Source organism: Dromiciops gliroides, chromosome 5 (genome assembly GCF_019393635.1).
Source record: "Dromiciops gliroides isolate mDroGli1 chromosome 5, mDroGli1.pri, whole genome shotgun sequence".
NCBI lineage: Eukaryota > Metazoa > Chordata > Mammalia > Microbiotheria > Microbiotheriidae > Dromiciops > Dromiciops gliroides.
This window is the reverse complement of record NC_057865.1, coordinates 146,285,102-146,306,178: the sequence shown is the minus strand read 5'-3', so window position 1 is coordinate 146,306,178 and position 21,077 is coordinate 146,285,102. Positions and strand designations below refer to the sequence as shown.

At 42.8% G+C, this 21,077-nt stretch overlaps 1 protein-coding gene across 2 annotated transcripts in view; it reads right to left on the bottom strand.

The window, feature by feature from the left end:
• Positions 1-18,718, bottom strand: part of PUS7 (pseudouridine synthase 7) — a 50,906-nt gene extending 32,188 nt beyond the window's left edge. Inside the window, exons 1-5 of one of the 2 annotated variants that reach the window (XM_043965137.1) lie at positions 18,437-18,718; positions 8,739-9,168; positions 7,395-7,479; positions 7,168-7,269; positions 279-423 (exon numbers count right to left, since the gene is read on the bottom strand). In XM_043965137.1, the coding sequence (XP_043821072.1) occupies positions 279-423; positions 7,168-7,269; positions 7,395-7,479; positions 8,739-9,168; positions 18,437-18,632 (958 nt within the window). In that variant the 5' untranslated portion in view covers positions 18,633-18,718. The remainder of the gene's footprint in view (positions 1-278; positions 424-7,167; positions 7,270-7,394; positions 7,480-8,738; positions 9,169-18,436) is intronic. The other variant, XM_043965139.1, reaches the window with a different exon arrangement.
• Positions 18,719-21,077: the final 2,359 nt, after the last annotated feature.

The window sequence follows — 21,077 nt, the reverse complement described above, 5'->3', positions numbered from 1 at the left end:
GCACAGTGGATAAAGCACTGGCCCTGGATTCAGGAGGACCTGAGTTCAAATTCGGCCTCAGACACTTGACACTTACTGGCTGTGTGACCCTGGGCAAGTCACAACCCCCATTGCCCTGCGCAAAAAAAAAAAAAAGAAAGAAAGAAAGAAAGAAAGAAAGAAAGAAAGAAAGAAAGAAGGAAAGAAAGAAAGAAATGGACATGTATCAATCCCCCCTTCCCTGGAAAACTTAAGAGTCAAGGTTACACACACACAGAGAAAATCACACGCTCACTTACTTGCCAAAGCTTTTTTTCCAGCTGCATGGTAAGCTATGATATATTTTTTCCCATCTCTTCCCTCTGTTTTTGTTTCTAATCCAGGAAACAAAGATTTCACTGCTTGATGGATAATAGTTCTTTTCTCTTTGGTGTCTTCAACAACCTACAACAAAGATATTAATTTACAAGAATTTCTTAAACACCTACTAATGTGCCAGGCATTGTGATAGGCACTAACAATAACAATAATTATTATTATAGCATAGTAGACATTGCATAAATGTGAATTATCATCATCATCACATTTTAATCAACTTAGCACCCAAATTGGAAGTATTTAAAATACTGATAATATAACACATGTAATAAAATATCGACATAATTAAAATGATAGCTAACCTTTAGACAGCATCTACAACGTGCCAAGCACTGTGCTAAGTGCTTTAAAATATTATTTCATATAATCCTCTTAACAACACTGCGATATAAGTGATATTATTATCATCCCCATTCTTCATATGAGGAAACAAAAGCAAACAAGTTAAGAGACTTGCCCACAGTTATACACAGTAAATATGAAGCCATATTTGAACTCAGGTGCTAGAGATCCAAAGACAAAAATGAAAGCGTCCCTGTGGTCAAAAAGTTTACATTCTGTTGGGAGGAAACAACATGTACATATACAGGGACATACAAAATATACAGTCCATACAATTTTTGGAGGGGAAAATAATAACAGCTAGGGAGGGTCAGGAAAGGCCTCGTTAAATAGTTGGCTAGACAGCTTAGATTTGAGATTAGATAGAGATTGTGAGAGGCAGATGTGAGGAGGAAGTACATTCCAGTAATGGGGGATAGAGACGAGAGATGAACTATTACGTGAGGAAGAACAAGCTAGACAGTTGGGCTGGCAGGCCAAATGAAGAGAAATAATGTATAAGCCTGGAAAGAGAAGCAAGAGCCAATCAAGCAACAGATATTAATTAAGTGCCTAGTATGTGCTGAGCACTGCAGTAAGACTGGAAAGGGTCGCTGAATGCCAAGAAGTAGTCATATTTTTCCTAGAGGCAAAAGAGAGTCATTGGAGCTTTTTAAGTCGGGAAGCAGCGTGTTAAGACGTGTGCTTTATGAATGTCATTTTGGCAGCTGCTTGGAGTAGGAAAACAGTGGAGGCAGGTAGGCTAATTAGGAGGTTACCAGAATAATTCAAGGAAGAGATGATGAAATGTCTTTGTTATATACTTTTTTTCCCTTGTGTGAATGGAAAGGCAAATCTGTTTCAAACAATTTAAGGATTTTATTGAAAAGGCTTTGTAGTATTCCAGGGCTTGATCCAAATTAGTATAACATTAGCTGAACATAGCATTCAGAAGATATAATAACAATGCTGATGATGATAGTTAGTAATTATACAGTGTTTACTATGTATCAGGCACTTTGCTAAGCGCTTTAAAAATACCATCTCACGGGGCGGCTAGGTGGCGCAGTGGATAGAGCACCGGCCCTGGAGTCAGGAGTACCTGAGTTCAAATCCGGCCTCAGACACTTAACACTTACTAGCTGTGTGACCCTGGGCAAGTCACTTAACCCCAATTGCCTCACTAAAAAAAAAAAAAAAAAACCATCTCATTTGAGTCTCACAACAACCCCAAGAGGCAGGTGCTATTCTTACCCCCATTTTACAGTAGAGCAAACTGAGACAAACAGAGGCTAAGTGACTTGCCCAAGGTCACACAGCTAAAAACTGTCTGAAGCTGGATTTAAATTCGAGTCTTACTAATTCCAGGCCCAGTGCTCTATCCATTGAACCATCCAGTGCTCACTCTCAGAGTGTGTGTGTGTGTGTGTGTGTGTGTGTGTGTAGTATATAAATAAAATATACTAAAAATATAAATATCAGTTAATTCAGCACTTAAAGGTTTGGAAAGAGCTTTTACACATTCTCTTGACACACAAAAAGTGACAATAAAATGTATTTTAAGAAGTCATTACAGGGATTAAAAAAAGGCAGTGAAATGGATAAACCGTTCCTGATTTCTTCTCATCCTTTTTGGTTAAATTGCCAGGCATGAGCCCTTCCCAAATTTGAAAGGAAGAGGCAGTCGGACCAGAGAACTTCAGGAAGTGAACTCTGTTTCTAAATTATATGACACGTCCTCTTCCAATATTTGAACTCTTCCCCTCTTTGAGACATCTTGCAAACTGGTCCCTGGATGCCTTTAAAATTTCATTCAGGTGCACTTATTTGGTCTCATGCATTTATTTTCTATTCCTAACGTCACTTTAAGATCAAAGGTTTAGATCTGAAAGGAACCCAAGAGATCTATTACAACTGCTTCAATTTTATAGATGAGGAAGCAGAAGGGACAGAAAGGTTAAGTGATCTGCCCAAAGGTTATACAATAATAACTAACATTTAGACAGCGTCTACTATGTGCCAGACAAGGAGCTGAGTGCTTGACAGTAATATCTCATTTTGATTTTTTTTTTTTGGTGAGGCAATTGGGGTTAAGTGACTTGCCCAGGGTCACACAGCCAGTGTCAAGTGTCTGAGGCCAGATTTGAACTCAGGTCCTCCTGACTCCAGGGCTGGTGCTCTATCCACTGAGCCACCTAGCTGCCTCTCATTTTGATTCTCACAGCAACCCTGAAGAAGTAGGTGTTATTATATCTATTTTACAGATAAGGAAACTGAGGCAAACAGGGTTAAGTGGCTTGCTTGGGGTCACACAGTTAGTAGCTGAGGCCAGATTTAAACTCTGGTATTCCTGACTTCGGGCAGCTAGGTGGCTCAGTGGATAGAGTGCCAGGCCTGCCCCAAATCAAAAAGATCTGAGTTCAAATCTGGCCTCAGCTACTAACTGTGTGACCCTAAGCAAGCCACTCCAGTAGCTCTACCAAGAAAACCCCAAATGGAGGTCATGAAGGGTCAGACATGACAAACAACAACAAAATTATTATTTTCTTTTGCTGGGCAATGAGGGTTAAGTGACTTGCACAGCATCACACAGCTAGTAAATGTCAAGTGTCTGAGGCCAGATTTGAACTCAGGTCCTCCTGAATCCAGGGCTGGTACTTTATCTACTGTGCCACCTAGCTGCCCCTAACAACAAAATTCTTGACACCAAGCCTGGTGCTTTGTCCACTATTCCACCCAGCTGTCTCATCTAAGTAGTACACAGCAGAGCCAGAATTTGAATTCAGTTCTCTTTCCACCGCAACATGATTTTAAATATATCATCCTGGTTTCCTTTCACAGTCCATGGTGTGCTTGGGTGGCAGGGATGAAAAATGCTACTTTCATCACTGTCACCAATGAGAACAGATCACTATAGAAACACTGGCAGACTTGCTTTATTTCTGCCAATTTGAGCTATAAATGCTCTTGGGATGATTTGGCTCAGCTGGGTCCCATGCCAAACTCTCTGTAGGCTTGTTTTCCCTCCTATTTGTTTTAATTGTTTTGGAAGCAACACTGCTCATAATCTTCCATCTTCCCCTGCTCTAATATTTTGCACGTGTGCTGGCACTCTAAACTGCTACCAGTGGCTGCTCTGTCTCTCAGTTTAGCAAAGAGATCATATTTGCTGCCTGAAGCTGTCTTAGACTTGCGTGTGTTAACTATCTTGCATTGGTGAACAGGGATGGAGACAAGGACCTGTGATTTTATTGGTATAGGGAACTCCCAAGGGATGCGACTATCTCCACCAGTGTAGGTCAGTACCTTCACTGTAAGTTATACACTCAGAAAATCACCATAGTGTACTGAGAGGTTAAGTAATTTGTCCAGGGTCACAAAGCCAGGATGCATCAGGGGCGAGACTTGAACCCAGGTCTTCCTGGCTTTGAAGCCAGCTCTTCTCTCTACTACACTCTGCTGCCTCTTGGTTAAAAACTGCTAGGAGGTAGGGATAGGGTTCACATCTTTATCTATGTCTACTCCCCACTTTCTGAGCTTATAGCTTGTCTGGATAGGTCAAGCCAAAGCAGCATTCCTTATGCACAGTCTCTTCTTAAGTATATTCCTTCTTCTAATTTGCTACTGATTTTGACCTTGGCTCTAATTAAAACCAAACACAGACTGTACTTACTCATCTCTGGGATCAATTTCATTTTCTGTGTTCACCACGTCCATTAGCTTCTGACTCTCTTCTCTATTTTTTTGTTTTGTTTGCGGGTCAATGAGGGTTAAGTGACTTGCCCAGAGTCACACAGCTAGTATGTGAACTCAGGTCCTTCTGAATCCAGGGCCGGTGCCTTATCCACTGCACCACCTAGCTGCCTTCTTCTGATTCCCTTCTTGAAGGAAACAGACAGGTTGGCATGGAAGTTATTACCTTCATGGCAGTGTATTTGGCAATACATGTCATGGGCTCTCTGAGATTCTCATCACCAACTGTCCCATGAAATCTTCCTAAATGCTTTGGTGTTTGTGATAACTCTTGCCAACTCTGTCAACTCCTTTATTTGTCCCGGTGAGAACTTATAAGGTGTCCCTCCTCCTCCATTTAACACCAACCTCTTTAAAGCTCGTTTTATTTTTTAGCAAGACTCCCAATGTGGCTCTGGTTCAGTATGTCCACTAATGGAAGTATGGTGGACAAGACAAGAGTCAAAGACCTGGGCTTGCACGTCAGCATTCCTACTTATGAGCTCTGTGATCCTGGGCAAAACACTTCACCTCTCTGGGAATGAGACGAGATTATCCACCTCAAGGTCCCTTCTACTGACATCCTCTGATTCTGTATCCATTGGCTAGTAGCTGAACAGAGACTGTGCACTACGTTTTACCCACAAACTGATGCTTGTAGATAATCCAGGAATACCAGGACTCCATGTCTGCAGACACAAAGGGAGGGAAATGAGCCACACACTGTGGAGAGTTATTCTGAACTTTACATATAAGTCTCCACGGCTCACAACAAATTCACCAGGCACTGGCCAACTGAATGGGCGAGACGCCTCTCTCTGCACGGCTCAAGGGATTCTCAGACAACAAACAGCCTGTCCCTGAGCCCAGACGCGAGACCTTTCCAGCTTGATGGGAACCGCTAGACCTTTTCTTTCCCGGATAGACTATCCTTTCAGATCTCACGGTCACCTCTCCACTGTGGAAAAGTACCAGATTAGTGATCTTCCTTGGGGGAGACAAGGGAAGAGGAGCCAGGGAACGGGACACAGCAAAGTGCGAGATAAATGTGACTTCTTATTGCTACAGATGATAATAATAATAATAATAATGTCAGTTATATAGGAGCCCAAATGTGGACTGGAACAGAATTCTAAAGCCAATTCCCATACAAGGTAGGCTAGTGTTTCCTTAGAAGATGTTAGAAAACTGCCCTTGAGATCTGATTGGCTCCAAGGACTAAAGGCGTGGCCACTTCCTGGTCCCCTAACTACAAACAGCTAGGAGGAGCTCTAGTCTCTCTCTGATCACAGTGGATCATCATAGGCAACCCCAGAGGCAAGGGAGCTCAGTGCAGCTGAATCAACCTGCAGTGTCCTTAATGTCTATCTGAAGATTAGCCTTCCCCAGTTATGAGATAAATCTCCTTCTGTTAACTGTTAAATAACCTATGAGAATCTCATTTCATTAATATCAAACCTAAGTTAATAGGGGTCTGGCCTGAGTCTGGCCTAGCCAGGAATACCTAATGGCTCAATCCCAACCACTGGGGGGACAGATTAGGATAAAGAACATTTTGTTGTTGTTCAGTTGTGTCTGACTCTTCATGATCCCATCTGGGGTTTTCTTGGCAAAGATACTAGAGTGGTTTGCCATTTCCTTCTTCAGATCATTTTATAGATGGGGAAACCAAGGCAAACAGGGTTAAGTAACTTGCCCAGGGTCACACATCTAGGAAGTGCCTGAGGCCAGATTTGAACTGAGGAAGATGAATTTTCCTGACTCTAGGCCTGGCAATCTATCCACTTAGACACCTAGCTGCCCCAAAGAACATTTAAGAAGTCTAAAAGGGGGGGCAGCTAGATGGTGCAGTGGTTAAGCACCGGCCCTGGATTCAGGAGTACCTGAGTTCAAATCTGGCCTCAGACACTTGACACTTACTAGCTGTGTGACCCTGGGCAAGTCACTTTACCCCAGTTGCCTGCAAAAAAAAAAAAAAATAAAAAAAACAAAAGAAGTCTAAAAGGAAGTAATTCAAAAGATCAATGTTTGGTGTTTAAACACTCCAAAACATCCAGCATTTATAGCATTTTAAGCTTTGCAAAACCTTTATAAAAATTAACTCATTTCATCCTCATGACCCTGGGATTTAAGGGCCCCGCCCCAGGAGGGAACACAAGTATTTATTAAAAGACTACTATGGGGGCAGCTAGATGGCGCAGTGGATAAAGCACCGGCCCTGTATTCAGGAAGACCTGAGTTCAAATCCAGTCTCAGACACTTGACACTTTCTAGCTGTGTGACACTGGGCAAGTCACTTAACCCTCATTGCCCTGCAAAAAACCAAACCAAACCAAACCAAAACAAAAAGGACTACTATGTGCCAAGCATCATGTCTTTACAAATATTATTTCATTTGCTCTGTATAAGAACTTATGATTATTCCCATTTTATAGATGAGGTAGCTGGACAGAAAGAGACTGAGTAACTTGTCCACTTAGTCTACGGCCACATTTGAACCAGAGTCTTCCTGAGCCCAAAGCCAAAGCTCTATCCACTGAACCAGTGAAGGTCAAAACATATTCATAAAGAGGAACTGCCAGAAATTTCAATGATGTTTCATTTTAAAGTGGTTATGCATTCAATGATGTACAAATAACATGATTTATGTTAGCCATATTAAGGTCTGCCTTCAATGGGACTTTCATCACATTCTACTCCAAAAAGTTAATGCAAAAACACTGGTAACATCTTTCACATTTTTTTCCTGTTATTTACCTCAATAGCTACACTAGTTTCTTTATTCTTAAAAAGCTGAAGTTCTTCCAAACGCTGCTTATTTTCTTCTGTCAAAACTGTAAATACATCGTCAGAAGGATCCTTAAATGACCAAAAAAAAAGGAAACAAAAGAAATTTTAAAAATAATTCACAAACAGAATGCCAAGCAGGAAAAGAATATGATCTTACTAAAATAAGTAACTTTGTTGAAGAATTTTACAGCTACCTCATCATCCACGGGTACAGATAAGTTATCCAAATGGCTAATACGGCCATCTTTCCCTATTTCATGAACAATGAAGTCGGAGTATCTAATAAAAAGAAAAGAGGTAAATACACTTTCAATTTTTCACTAAATTTCAAGATCATACTTGTAAGCAAATAAGAATGTCAATAAAAGCACTGAACAGGCTAAAATTCCAGAAGAAAATTTTAACCTAGTTAATAAAAATAAATTGTTTTGGAAAATATCAGCAGCATTATTTGCATATTAATTACTAATTAGGTCATTTAGAACAGTACTTCCACTTGACAACACAACCCAGAGCATGTAAATAGAGCCATGATGCAATCAATCAAAAAGCACTTATTAAGCAGTCACAATGTGCCAAGAACTGTGCTAAGAGCTGGGTATACAAAGAAGGAACTCAAGGAGCTTACATGTTATCATGAATATACAGGTACATAGAGAAACAAGGGGAGATAAGAGCTGAGGGCACAAACAGCTGGGGGGAGAAGGGGGTTGCCCATAGGGATGAGGGATGGTAGTACATGAGCTAAGTCTTGAAGGGAAAAGGGATTCTAAGAGGCAGAAGTGAAGTCATTTGTTCTAGGCATGGGGAAAACCAGTATGGTTTACCATTGGAAATAAAGAACAGTAAGAAATTCAGTTTTATTGGACCACAGGGTATATGAAGGGGAATAATGTATGATAAGGTTAGAACCAGGTCAGTGAAAATTTACATGCCAGAGAAGTTTATAATTGATCCCAGAAGTAACAAAGAGTCATTAGAATTTACTGAGGAATGAGAACTTAACTAGGGTGGTAGTTTCATGAGTGAAGAGATAGGGGAAGGTGAGACAGATTTGTGGAGGCAAAAATGTCTAGATTTGGCCAAGTATATATATTAGGCATTAAGGGAGAGGGAACAACCAAGTCGTGCTATTGAGGATGCAAACCTAGGTGAGTGGAAGGGCAATGGTGCTCCTGACAGAAATAGGGAAGTTAGAAAGGTAGGGTAAGTTTGGTGGAGAAGATAATGAGTTCTGTTTTGAGCATTTTGATTTTGAGATGTCAGGAGAGAAACTAGGGCTGGATATATAGAAATGGGAGTTAGTTGTATAGAGACCCTATTGAATCCAACTAACAAAATATTATTTCCCTAAGTAATATCTTGCAGTACAGACTGGCCTACTTCTCTTTTTCCCTCCTCCTAGTAAATAAGGTCAAACATTTCAATCTTAAAGACTATCACATTAAACAGAAATGGAGCACATGACTTTACTGGCTGTGCTTTTGTAAGCTCTGCACACAGCCTTGCCAAGTCAACTATATACAAAGTGAAGATACCTTTCCTTCAAGATTCCTGAGAAGCCTTGATGAGAACTCACAAACTTGGTGATGCCAACGTCCACCTCAGTGAGTCCATGCTTCATCATATCGGCAAAGCTCTCCTCTACATCATCTTCCTCCTCCTCTTCCAAAAGTCCATCTTCCTCCTCCTCCTCTTCTTCTTCAATCTGGGCCTCAACATTGTTTCTATCTTCTCCAGCAGCTGTGGTTTCTGACTGTTTGGTCGCATTCTCATTGCTCAAGACGGAGTCATTCTCCAGAGTCTCTTGATCTTTAGCCAAACAGCATTCTGAGACCTTTTGTCTTTTAGCTTCATCAGCTTGGGGCTGATCATCATTTTCATCAACGGAAAGAGAACGTTTCATAGATACTCCAGTCGCTTCCACTGTCTCCATTTTTAAGGTTCCAAAACAGCATATAAGATACTCTTTGAAGAAGGGGAAAAAAGAGAATATAAAAAGAAAACAAACATTTTAAGTATGCTTCAATTCAATTCAACAAGCATGTCTTAAGCACCCACTATATGCCAGGCATCATGATAGGTGTTTCAGATGCAATAACAACAAAATAGTCCCTGTCCTCAAGAAGTTCACATTCTATAGAGGGAAAATGCACATGGAAAATTAAGTACAAAATTTAGAGATAGGTGGCACTTGGGATGAATTAAGAATAAAGCTAGGTTTGGTTTTTTTTTAGTGAGGCAATTGGGGCTAAGTGACTTGCCCAGGGTCACACAGCTAGTAAGTGTTAAGTGTCTGAGGTCGGATTTGAACTCAGGTACTCCTGACTCCAGGGCTGGTGCTCTTTCCACTGCGCCACTTAGCTGCCCCATGAATAAAGCTAGGTTACTCTCTCACATGAGAAGGTAGGAGTTCACACCAGACATGGGGGAAAGTCTGTGCAAAGGTATGTTGAGGGGAGATGAAATACTGTGTGTAGAGGACAGTAAGCAGACCAGGTGGTTTGGCTGGAATGGAAAGGTAGGCTTGTGCCAGGTTGTAAAGGGCTTCAAATGCTAAACAGAATAGTTTGTAATTTGTCCTACAAACAACAGGGAGCCATTGAAGTTTATTGAGCAGGGGAATGACACAGTCAGACCTGTGCTTTAGGGAATCATTTTGGTAGGTGCTGGAGGATGGACTGGAGTAGAGGGAGTCTAGAGTCAGGGAGACAGTTTAGGAGGCTATTTCTTTCTTTCTTTCTTTTTTGCAGGGCAATGAGGGTTAAGTGACTTGCCCAGGGTCACACAGCTAGTAAGTGTCAAATATCTGAGGCTGAATTTGAACTCAGGTCCTCCTGACTCCAGGGCCAGCGGTTCATCCACTGTGCCACCTAGCTGCCCTAGGATGCTATTTCAATAGCCCAGGTGAAAGGTGATGAGGGGGCCTGTGTGAGTGGAGAGAAAGGGATATATACTAGAGACAGTCTCTCAGTTGAGGTGGTGGCTGGTCTTGCTCAACTGGTTTTCTCTTCCTTTCTTTTTTGTTCTTGGTAAAAAGGTACACACACAGCTTTTCTGGAGAGAGAGAGAGGGGTTTGTGGGGTTTTTTTAAAGGTATCGTTTTCATCTGTTTGAAGAGATAATTCACTTAGCACATACTTTGATTAGTATTAGTGTCTGAATAACTGTAGCCAAATAAAGTGTAAAATCTGTAATGTTACACCCCACACACTCTGAAGCTAAGAATATGTTCCTTTACAGAACTTTACAGTCGACTCTTCATTTCCCACCAGTTGCTCTGCTTGGTTTTGCCCTAAGTACAGGGTAGTCTCAAGTGGCCTTGCCATACCACCCAATTTTCAGCTTCCTATAGGGTACTGTCTTTACCCACTAGACTATAAACTCCCTGAAGGCAGGGATTGTCTTGTCTTGTTCTTGTTTGTATCCTCAGCACAAAGCATATTTCCTGGCACAAATCCTGTTTCTATCTCTTACTACCTGCATTACCTAAAGGAAGTGATTTTCTTCTCTCGACTCAATTCAACCACCTGTAAAAAGAGTGGGTTGGACAAGATGGCTTCTAAGGTGATTTGTAGTGCTTCTTAATTCATAATCACTGATACATTCTACCCCCAGGGATCATAAGTGAGTTTTTAAGTGGCCATGGCCAGTCTACTGTTTGTTCACTGAAAACTATACTAAAATAAACCACTGGTATTTATTTCTTAGTATGGTATTCATATCTCCACAGTCTTCCTCCTCCTCTGATTTATCACATTGTGGAGGTGACCCCAGGTTCTTGAAGGTGACCTGTATGAGGAGTATAAACTCTTTCAGGCTGAAGTAAGGTTCCGAGTATAGTTCGAGAAAGAGACTCTCCCTATTTTCCAAGGTCTACTCAGTGAAACATCAGCAGTTGGTTGCCTACTTGACAAATTCTTTGGCCGTGGAAACCCAAAACAAAACAAAAAATAAATGGTCCACAGTGGCCCAATGGCCAAGAACAGGGGAAAGGATGCTAAGAATCACTTTGTTTTCAAACCATCTATAAACATTAACTTAACTTCTTGTACTCTAAATGTGAGAGTCTTAGGGGCAGCTAGTTGGTGCAGTGGATAAGGAACCGGCCCTGGATTTAGGAGGACCTGAGTTCAAATCTGACCTCAGACCCTTGACACTATCTGTGTGACCCTGGGCAAGTCACTTAACCCCAACTGCCTCACCCCCCCAAAAAAAAGATGGAATTAGGAGATTTCTAACAAGATCAATAAAAACATAACATAGATAAATGTGGGTCTTGTTTAGTAACCAACTTTTCAACATCACATCTCCCTTGATATTGTAATAAAGAACTAAAGAAAATTGGAGGGGTGGCTCATAGGTTTTTCTTGAAGAAGCAAATAAAAGAGCTGGTTTTTATCATGTACCCCAAAGGCAATAAAAAACACTTCATAAGACATGGTCACTTCATATTGAAATGTCCCTGGTAAACATTTGCAAAAAAGACCACCCTAAAGAAAAATGTAGCTTCTGTGTCAATATCTGTTGGTGAAAAATTATGCTGGAAGCATAGCACAGCAGTAAGAAACAAAATAAGAAGCTAAAGATATCCAATCAATAGAAAAGCTTCATATCTAGGGGGCAGCTAGGTGGCGCAGTGGATAAAGCACCGGCCCTGGATTCAGGGGGACCTGAGTTCAAATTCGGCCTCAGACACTTGACACTTACTAGCTGTGTGACCCTGGACAAGTCACTTAACCCTCATTGCCCTGAAAAAAAAAAAAAAAGCAAGCTTCCTATCTGAGAGGCAGCTTGGAGAGAGAGCTGGCCTTGGGGTCTGGAATATGTAGATTGCCATCTTGCCTCTGACACATAATGGCTGTGTGACCCTGAACAAGTAACTTAACCTCTCAGTGCCCTGAGGGTCCTACAAATAAGAAGTGTCAAAGGTAGGGTCTGAACTCAGGTCTCAGGGATTTCAAATCCAATCCACTGCTTTCTAAGTCTAAGTGGCAGAGTAAGGATAGAGCAGGTACAAGAAGATGCCTTATTAGGATTTCCCTTGGATCATGGAATTAGAGATTTAGAGTGGGAAGGGCACTTAGAAACCATCTCATGCAACCCTTTCATTTTACAGGGGAGGAAGAGGCCCAAAGAGATTAAGTACTTGAATAAAGGTCATACAAGTAGAAAGTATCCGAGCGGAACTTGAACTCATGACCTCTGGGACCCTTTGATTGTGTATATTTTCTTCCAAGAGGTATTGATTAATGGTGAATGCCAAATAATACCTTAAGAAGTGAAAATGATACTTAATTTTCAGAAAACAACTGTTTACTGATGTAGTTCATTTCCAAATCATCCTTACTGTTCAGCCAACTTGTTAGAGAATCAGTATCAAAGAGATTATATACTTATTTATTAATTTTTTTTTTTAGTGAGGCAATTGGGGGTTAAGTGACTTGCCCAGGGTCACACAGCTAATAAGTGTTAAGTGTCTGAGGCCGGATTTGAACTCAGGTACTCCTGACTCCAGGGCCAGTGCTCTATCCACTGCACCACCTAGCTGCCCCCAGAGATTATATACTTATATACATGCAATCAAGACAAATTCAGCTAGACTTAATGGAAAATGCACAAAAGAACAATGACATTAACTACGACCCTTCTTATGGAAATTTGCCTATATAAATTTATGGCCACAATAGAGAAATCAAGAGAGCCTAGAAACTACCTGAACCAGCAAAGATGTGACCTCCTTGCCAGATGAAGAGAGATGGAGGACAACAATAACAATGATTTTAGAATATAAACTCATCTGTAAGATTTTACAGAGTACAGAATGTAAGCTCCTTGGGGGCAAGGGCTATCTCACTGTTGTCTTTGTATTCCCAGCATTGAGCAGAGCACCACAGTAGGTAATTAGTAATCCTTGCTGACCGACAGACAGTATAGTGTAAGATATCTAAAGGAAGTGGAAAAAACAAGTGCATACACAGCTGGGCATGAGACCTATCTAAGAAAGAGCATTTAAATGGTATGTAAGGATGAAACTGGAAGGAAGGCAACAAACAGAAGAAAGGACTTAGGTTTTATTCTAACAAACTCTTCTCCATCACTGACAACTATACTTTGAATTTTGGGACAGCCTATACACAGGAGAGCTATATTAGATGTGACAACTGGGGGCAGCTAGGTAGAGCAGTGGATAAAGCACCAGCCCTGGATTCAGGAGGACCTGAGTTCAAATCCAGCCTCAGACACTTGACACTTACTAGCTGTGTAACCCCGGGCAAGTCACTTAACCCTCATTGCCCTGACCCCCCCCCAAAAAAGAAGAAGATGTGACAATTATGAGGACACTGAGAAATTATAGAATCATAGATTTAGAACCAGAAGTGTTAGGGGCAGCTAACTGGCGCAGTGGATAGAGCACCGGCCCATTCAGGAGGAACTGAGTTCAAATCTGACACTTGACACTTACTAGCTTTGCACCCCTGGGCAAGTCACTTAACCATCATTGCCCCATCCCTGCCCCCAAATAAAGAAGTAGAAGTGTTCTTAGGTGTTATCTCGTCCAACCACCTCATTTACAAATAAGATTTTATTAGTGGGAATGATATTTAAGAGACATTACCATTTACTTTGCTGCTGCAACCTAAAGACTACGGGACTTTTCTATTTCATTTTCAGCCAAAACCTTTCATGTTTGTTCTCTCTCTCATTCGAAGGGAAGCTCTCTGAGGGCAGCAACTGTATTATTTTCTGTCTGTGTCTCTATAGCTTAGGAGAGGACTCTGCACATAGTAAGCTTAAGAAATTCTTTATTCATTCATTCACATGATAATAAGGATGCAGGGAAGGAGGAAGAAGGACAGAGGAGGGATGAGGGAGAGAAGAGGAAGAAAAGGAGGAAGAGGAGGAGGAAAAGGAAGAACAAAGAGATTAAAAAACTTGACAAAACTTGACACAAGATCACAAAGGTAAGTGACCTAGAACAATAACTCAGGTTCTCTGACTCCAAATCCAGAACTCTTGCCAGCAAGGTGTCTGAAAGGAGGGAAAATTGTAGCTGTGTGTGTGTGTGTGTGTGTGTGTGTGTGTGTGTGTGTGTGTGTGAATGGACCTTATTTTACCACCCTAAAAAACATAACTCAGACAACATTAATAACTAACGAACTATATCCCTACTTTCCTCCTTTACAAAATATTTTATGATAAGCCAGACACACCTTGGGGACTTGCTTGATAAAAGTAAGATAAGGGTATAGGCAAGCTTCTGTAAATGATATTCTACAGCCGACCGACGGAATCTTTAGTCACACAATTAACTGAAAGGTACAGAGAGTACAAGATCCCACTGTGCTCACTGCTTGTTACATTAAAAAGTATTTCATTGGGGCAGCTAGGTGGTGCAGTGGATAGAGCACCGACCTGGAGTCAGGAGTACCTGGGTTCAAATCCGGCCTCAGACACTTAACACTAGCTGTGTGACCCTAGGCAAGTCACTTAACCCCAATTGCCTCACTAAAAAACAACAACAACAACAACAACAAAAACAAAACAAACAAAAAAAAACCCAAAAAGTATTTCATTTCAGTAGAGCAGAAGGTTGCCTTAAAGGTGTTCCTTCAATAAGATGTCTCCCATGCCTATGTCAAAATCGTACAAAATGCCTTGAAATAATTAAAAGAATTTTGTTCGATGACTCTTTGGTTTAATTAATATCAAGTCTGAAGCATAAAAAAAAGACAAGCTCACCAAAGGTGTTTAGTTAGCACTGTGCAGTACAGAGTCCAAATGGAAGAGGGATTCCCTAAAGATGGTAATATCCTCCAGATGTTCTGTCTGAGGATGACAAGGTGCTAACCATATATCAAGCTTTAGAACTGCCTCCCAGAGGAGATCCACAATCACTCAAGAAAACCCGGCCTAACTAGCTACAAAGAAGAACCAAGGTGACGACTGGTGACGACTGTCTTTGACTGGGCTTTGGAAGGCAGTTGGATGGACAGCCCATAGAGATGGTCTATTATCAGGATGTGTATGTTGAACAGACATTCCTGATGGACAATGGGTTGGGTCAAAACTTGACTAGAAGGAAAACGACCTGGATTGCCATATAAATACTATGCAATGCTTTTAAATGACCCTAAGCTTCTTCCTGAAACACTCCTCTTTTTTTTTTGTTTTGTTTTTTTTTAGGCAACGGGGGTTAAGTGACTTGCCCACGGTCACACAGCTAGTAAATGTCAAGTGTCTGAGGCCGGATTTGAACTCAGGTACTCCTGAGTCCAGGGCCGGTGCTTTAACCACTGCGCCATCTAGCTGCCCCAACACTCATCTTTTTAACATCAATATTCATTTGAGGATGCTACCTGGCCCTCAGTAATTAAATATCACATTCTCCCAAGAACTAAAGGGAGACACATGATGTTTACGAATATACTATCACATGCTACTAACACAGAAGTGTGTGGGGAGAAGCAAAAGGAAATTAAGATGCATATTATACACGTATATAAATACATATATTCATGTATATGTGTATAGCTAGGAGACTGGAAAAAGACAAATGTGCTACCTAGAGAAGGAGAATGAGTGATAAACTAGTGAGTAGCCCAAGCGCTCTTTATTGATATCCATGTAAATGTAAAGAGGGCTAATGGAAGGCTGCCCAAAAGTTATGGGGTATTTACAGGCGGATGTAGACAAGAGACCCCCAGGATGGACCGGTGAATGCTGAGAATCTACAAGAGAAGGGAATACCCACAGCTCTATTAAAGTATATCCTCCATTCATCCTGAAGATGTATGATTCATCATGTAGCAAAAGTAGGGGTAACATATGGAAATATTCTAAGTGTCACCTGGGTACTCAAGAGTATGTGAAAGTAGCTCAACTTCCAACATAATGGGTCACCTACGGAAGACATGGAAGAAGTCATACAGGATGAGAATGCACAGATGCCCTGTTAGAGGCAGCTCAGTACAGACATAGATCAGACTCCCAGATCCACAAACAGATCCACATCTGAGTCCAATAGAAAGACAAAAGCTTGGGGCAGCTAGGTTGCTCAGTGGAGTTAGTACTGGTCTTGGATTCAGGAGGACCTGAGTTCAAATTCGACCTCAGACACTTGACACTTACTAGCTATGGGACTCTGGGCAAGTCACTTAACCCCAACTGCCCTACCAAAAAAAAAAAAAAGAAAGAAAGAAAAGAAAGAAAGACAAAAGCTTACAATTCTATTACCAACACTATGTAACACTTTACCCATGGATTCCTCCAGCACAAAGTAAATTAGACTATGTATATCTATTACAAAGGTTTTAGTTTTCTTTTTTTCCCTTTTTCTTAAATGGGGAGGAAATGGGAGAGGAATGAATGCCTGTTGATTAAAAAAATCAATTTCTTTTAAAAAAGTAAATCATAGGGGGCACCTAGGTTGCACAGTGGATAAAGCACTGGCCGTGGATTGAGGAGGACCTGAGTTCAAATCCAGCCTCAGACACTTGACAATTACTAGCTGTGCTACCCTGCACAAGTCACTTAACCCTCATTGCCTCACCCCCCCCCCCAAAAGTAAATCATAGGGGACAGCTAGGTGGCACAGTAGATAAAGCACCGGCCCTGGATTCAGGAGGACCTGAGTTCAAATCCGGCCACAGACACTTGACACTCACTAGCTGTGTGAACCTGGACAAGTCACTTAACTCTCATTGCCCGCCCCCCCCCCAAAGTAAATCACACACAGTTCATGGAATTCATAGAATCTTTTTTTTTTTGGCCAGGCAATGAGGAATTATTGGCAAGACTTTGGGACAACATTTGGGGTATTCTTGGCAAAGATACTGGAGTGGTTTGTCATTTCCTTCTCCAGCTCATTTTACAGATGAGGCAAACAGTGTCAAGTGACTTGCCCAGGGTTACCTGGGCTCACAAGTGTCTGAGGCTGGATTTGAACTCATGAGGATGAGTCTCTCAAGTCCAGTGCTCTATACACTACATCCTAATTTCTTAAACTGTGGGTCTCGACCTCATATTGAATCAAGTAACTGAATGTGGGGGTCCCGAAATATTTGGCAACAGTAAGAGGTTATAAATAAGTATTTTATACATCTATATACCCGGGGCTGTGTAAAAATTTCTCTGGTGAAAAGGGGTCACGAGTGGAAAAAGTTTAAGAAACCCTGTACTACTACACCACATAGCTACCTTTAATCACCTTTAGTGAACAAAAATTTACTGCTATGAAACCTCTAGAGGGTAAAGCCATTCCACTTTTAGATTCCTTTTAACAGTTAAAAAGTCCTGTCTTATTTTGGGCATTCTACCTGACACATTAAAAAAAAGCAAGTCTGGAAACTGAAAGAAACCGTTTAAGGCATCCGTAGGGAAATTATTTACTGCTTGCCTAAAACCTCAAAGTAAACACTCACGAGCAGATGCTCCAGGCAACAGATTTAAATGACGGCTCAAATCTTTTTCAAAGGAAAGATACAAAGTCTGTGGCTTTGGAAAATAGTACAAATAGCTAGTATTTATATAGAGCCAATCACTTTACAAACATTAACTTATTTTATCCTCACAACAACTCTGGGAGGTAGGTGATATCATCACCCCCATTTTACAGATAAGGAAAAGCAGACAGGTTAAGTGACTTGTCTGGGTCACAAAGCTAGTAAGTGTCTGAGGTCACATTTGAACTCGGGCCTTCCTGACAACAGGTCCAGCATGGATCCACCGGATCGAGCCAGGGATTCCCACGAGAGGGACATCCTCCGTTTTTATACCCGATCGAAAACCCTCAGTGATCCACCCCCTACCCCCTAGATGGAGCAACAATGTTCCCCCATCGTAATTCCTTCCTCATCCATGCGCTATTTTGGCAAATGACAAGAGAAGCATTTTGCCAGGAAACGTCAGCAGTCTCCTGCTAAGCACATGGACGAGGGAAGGGGTGGAGAAAGAAAGGGACGAGCTGCCAAACCGGAGAGAAGAAAAGTGCAGAGGAGGTGGGAGGAAGCATGCACTGAGGTGGAGAGTGCAGACCCCTCGGCCCGGGATGAAAGCGTGCAGGAGGGGGAGGAGGGCGGAGTGGGGGTGGGGGTGGGGGTGGGGCAGGGTGAATGAAGCAGCAGGGGCGCCGAGGATGACTCAGACCGCGCTCCAGAGGACATAATAGCTAATGGAGGCAAACAGGGCCGAGGATCCCGGATTAGGGCCGGGGGCGCGCGTGGCTCCTACTCACCGAAGGGCTTGGGGCAGAGGCTCTGGGCGCAGGGGCTCCGGCGCGGGGGTGGGTTCGCGGAGAGAGACGCGGGAACCGCGTCGTGGGAGGCCGAAGCACTTCCTGGGAGCCCGGGGAGGCGGAGGAAGCGCCGCCGGGGGCCGGGAGGAGCGGCGAGCCAGGACCGCAGGAGCCGGTGGGCGGGGCCGCGGAACATCAGTGAGCGCCGCCGCCGCCGCCTCCCTCCCCGACCGACACCGAGCCCGCCGCCGGAGCTCGCACACGTGCGGCGGCGCACACGTCGCGCCGAGGAGGCGGACCCAGCGCAACGGACTCGTCTCCAGGGCCCTCCCCGGCAGGGGGCGGGCGGAGCCGGCTGCCGCCGCCACCGCAGCCGCAGCCACGTTCCTCCGAGCCGGCGGCTCTGCCTCCCGCGCTTCGCCTCGGATGGTCCTGGCGGCTTCGGCTCCCGATCCCGGACGCGCCGACGAGCCCCCGGCTGCAGGCTCCGCCGCCAGCCCCGAACCCCCCACGGCCCGGGACTTTGAAGTGGTTCGCGAGTGGCAGCAATGCCCTTCCCCTTCCCCTTCCCCTTCCCCACCGGAGCGAGCCAGCCACCAAAGCTGGCGGCTTCTGCAAAAGGCTTCAAAGCTTCGTGTTAGTGCTGGCTTCATTACCAGCATGGTTATTTTGTCACTTTGCGCTTTCTTGAAGTGTCTACATCACATAAGTTCGCAGATGACGCCCACTTCATGGAGGGCTCCTGCAAGAAGGTAAAAACGGCTCATTAGGCCCAATCAATCATACAGTGAGTGTCCCATTACCAGGTAATGGGAATTTATGCCCAGATAAGTGGCAGGGTCAGCCGACTCAGCGGCTGTCCCGATGGAATGGAATAAAGTCGGATGATCTGTAAGAGGCCGCTCGGAGCCCTGCAGTAGATTCAGCGAGGATGCAACTAACCAGACTTGGAATTGTACCAGAGACCCCGGTTCAAATCCCACCATGGACGCCAGGTGTATGATCCCTGGCCGGGCTAATGGTTTAAGCTCTGAGCCAACGAAGAAGCACCCCAGGATTTATTAATTTACTTGGGGATATTTACAACGTGTATTGTAACTGAATTATGAGCCATTATTCTTACCTCTTCCAACACCACTCTGGAATTGGGAACTTATTCAATAATGACAAATATTTACTGTAATCAGGATTTTATTTTTGTTTTTCCTTTTTTAAATGGGTTAGGAATCCCCACTTGAGAAATGGTCAAAGGATATGGGGGGCAGCTAGGTGGTGCAGTGGATAAAGCATCCAGTCCTGGATTCAGGAGGACCTGAGTTCAAATGCGGCCTTAGATGTTTGACACTTACTAGCTGTGTGACCCTGGGCAAGTCACTTAACCCTCATTGCCCCGAAAAACAAAACGAAGGATATGAACAGGCAGTTTTCTGATGAAGAAATCAAAGCTATCTATTGTCACATGAAAAAATACTCTAAATCACTATTAATTAGAGAAATGAAAATTAAAACAACTCTGAGGTACCACCTCACACCTATCAGATTAGCTAATATGACAAAAAAGGAAAATAATAGATGTTGGAGAAGATGTGGAAAAATTGGAATACTAATACATCGTTGGTGGAATTGTGAACTGATTTAACCATTCTGGAGAGTAATTTGGAACTATGCCCAGAGGGCTATTGGACTTCATACCCTTTGACCCAGTGGTATCACTACTAGGTCTATATCACAAAGAGATTACAGAGGAGGGAAAAGGACCCACATGTACAAAAATATTTATAGCAGTTCTCATTGTGGTGGCAAAGAATTGGAAATCGAGGAAATGCCCATCAATAGGGGAATGGCTAAACAAGTTGTGGTATATGAATGTAATGGAATACTGTTATGCCGTAAGAAACGATGAGCAGGAGGAGTTCAGAGAAACCTGGAAAGACTTACATGAATTGATGCTGACTGAGAGGAGCAGTACCAGGAGAACATTGTACATGGTTACAGCAACATTGTATGATGTGAGAAAATAATGGGTTTTGGGACGCCCAGAGGCCTACTCAAGAGGATAATATTGGGATTGATTGGATTGACTTTGCTGATTAACTCACTTAAAGTTGACTTGATTGAAACCACACCTACCTGAGAGCCTGGGGGGGGGGGGGGAACTGTCTCTGAACTCTGACCTTAGTATGTTCTGTTCATGGACCACCCTCAAGTCCAGTGAACCAATGGATTTGGGTGATGCTAGTCAATTAGCTTGAAGCAGTGTGTAAGGACCACCTCTCGTTGGGACCTGCAGGAAGCTTCCAGTCACAGGGAGAGAAACACCCTTTTTTCGCCTAAGACTTGTAGGTGAAGGTGCCTTTTTCTCTCTTCTTCCCTATATCCTAGTGAGGCTTTTCTAACTTTAAGGGCAATGTGCTCTATCTTTACTAATACCTAATATAAATGCTTAATGCCCTAAACTGGTGCTAAAGCTTCTAATTTATAAGTAGCAATATATTAGAAACCCCAGCTAATTTTCCCCATACTTGGCACAGAAATAAGGCCACCACATAGTTTTATTTGCCACAGTGATGAACAACGGTAATAGTCTTGGCTCTTCTCAGCAGTGCAATGATCCAAAACAATTTCAAAGAACTCATCATAG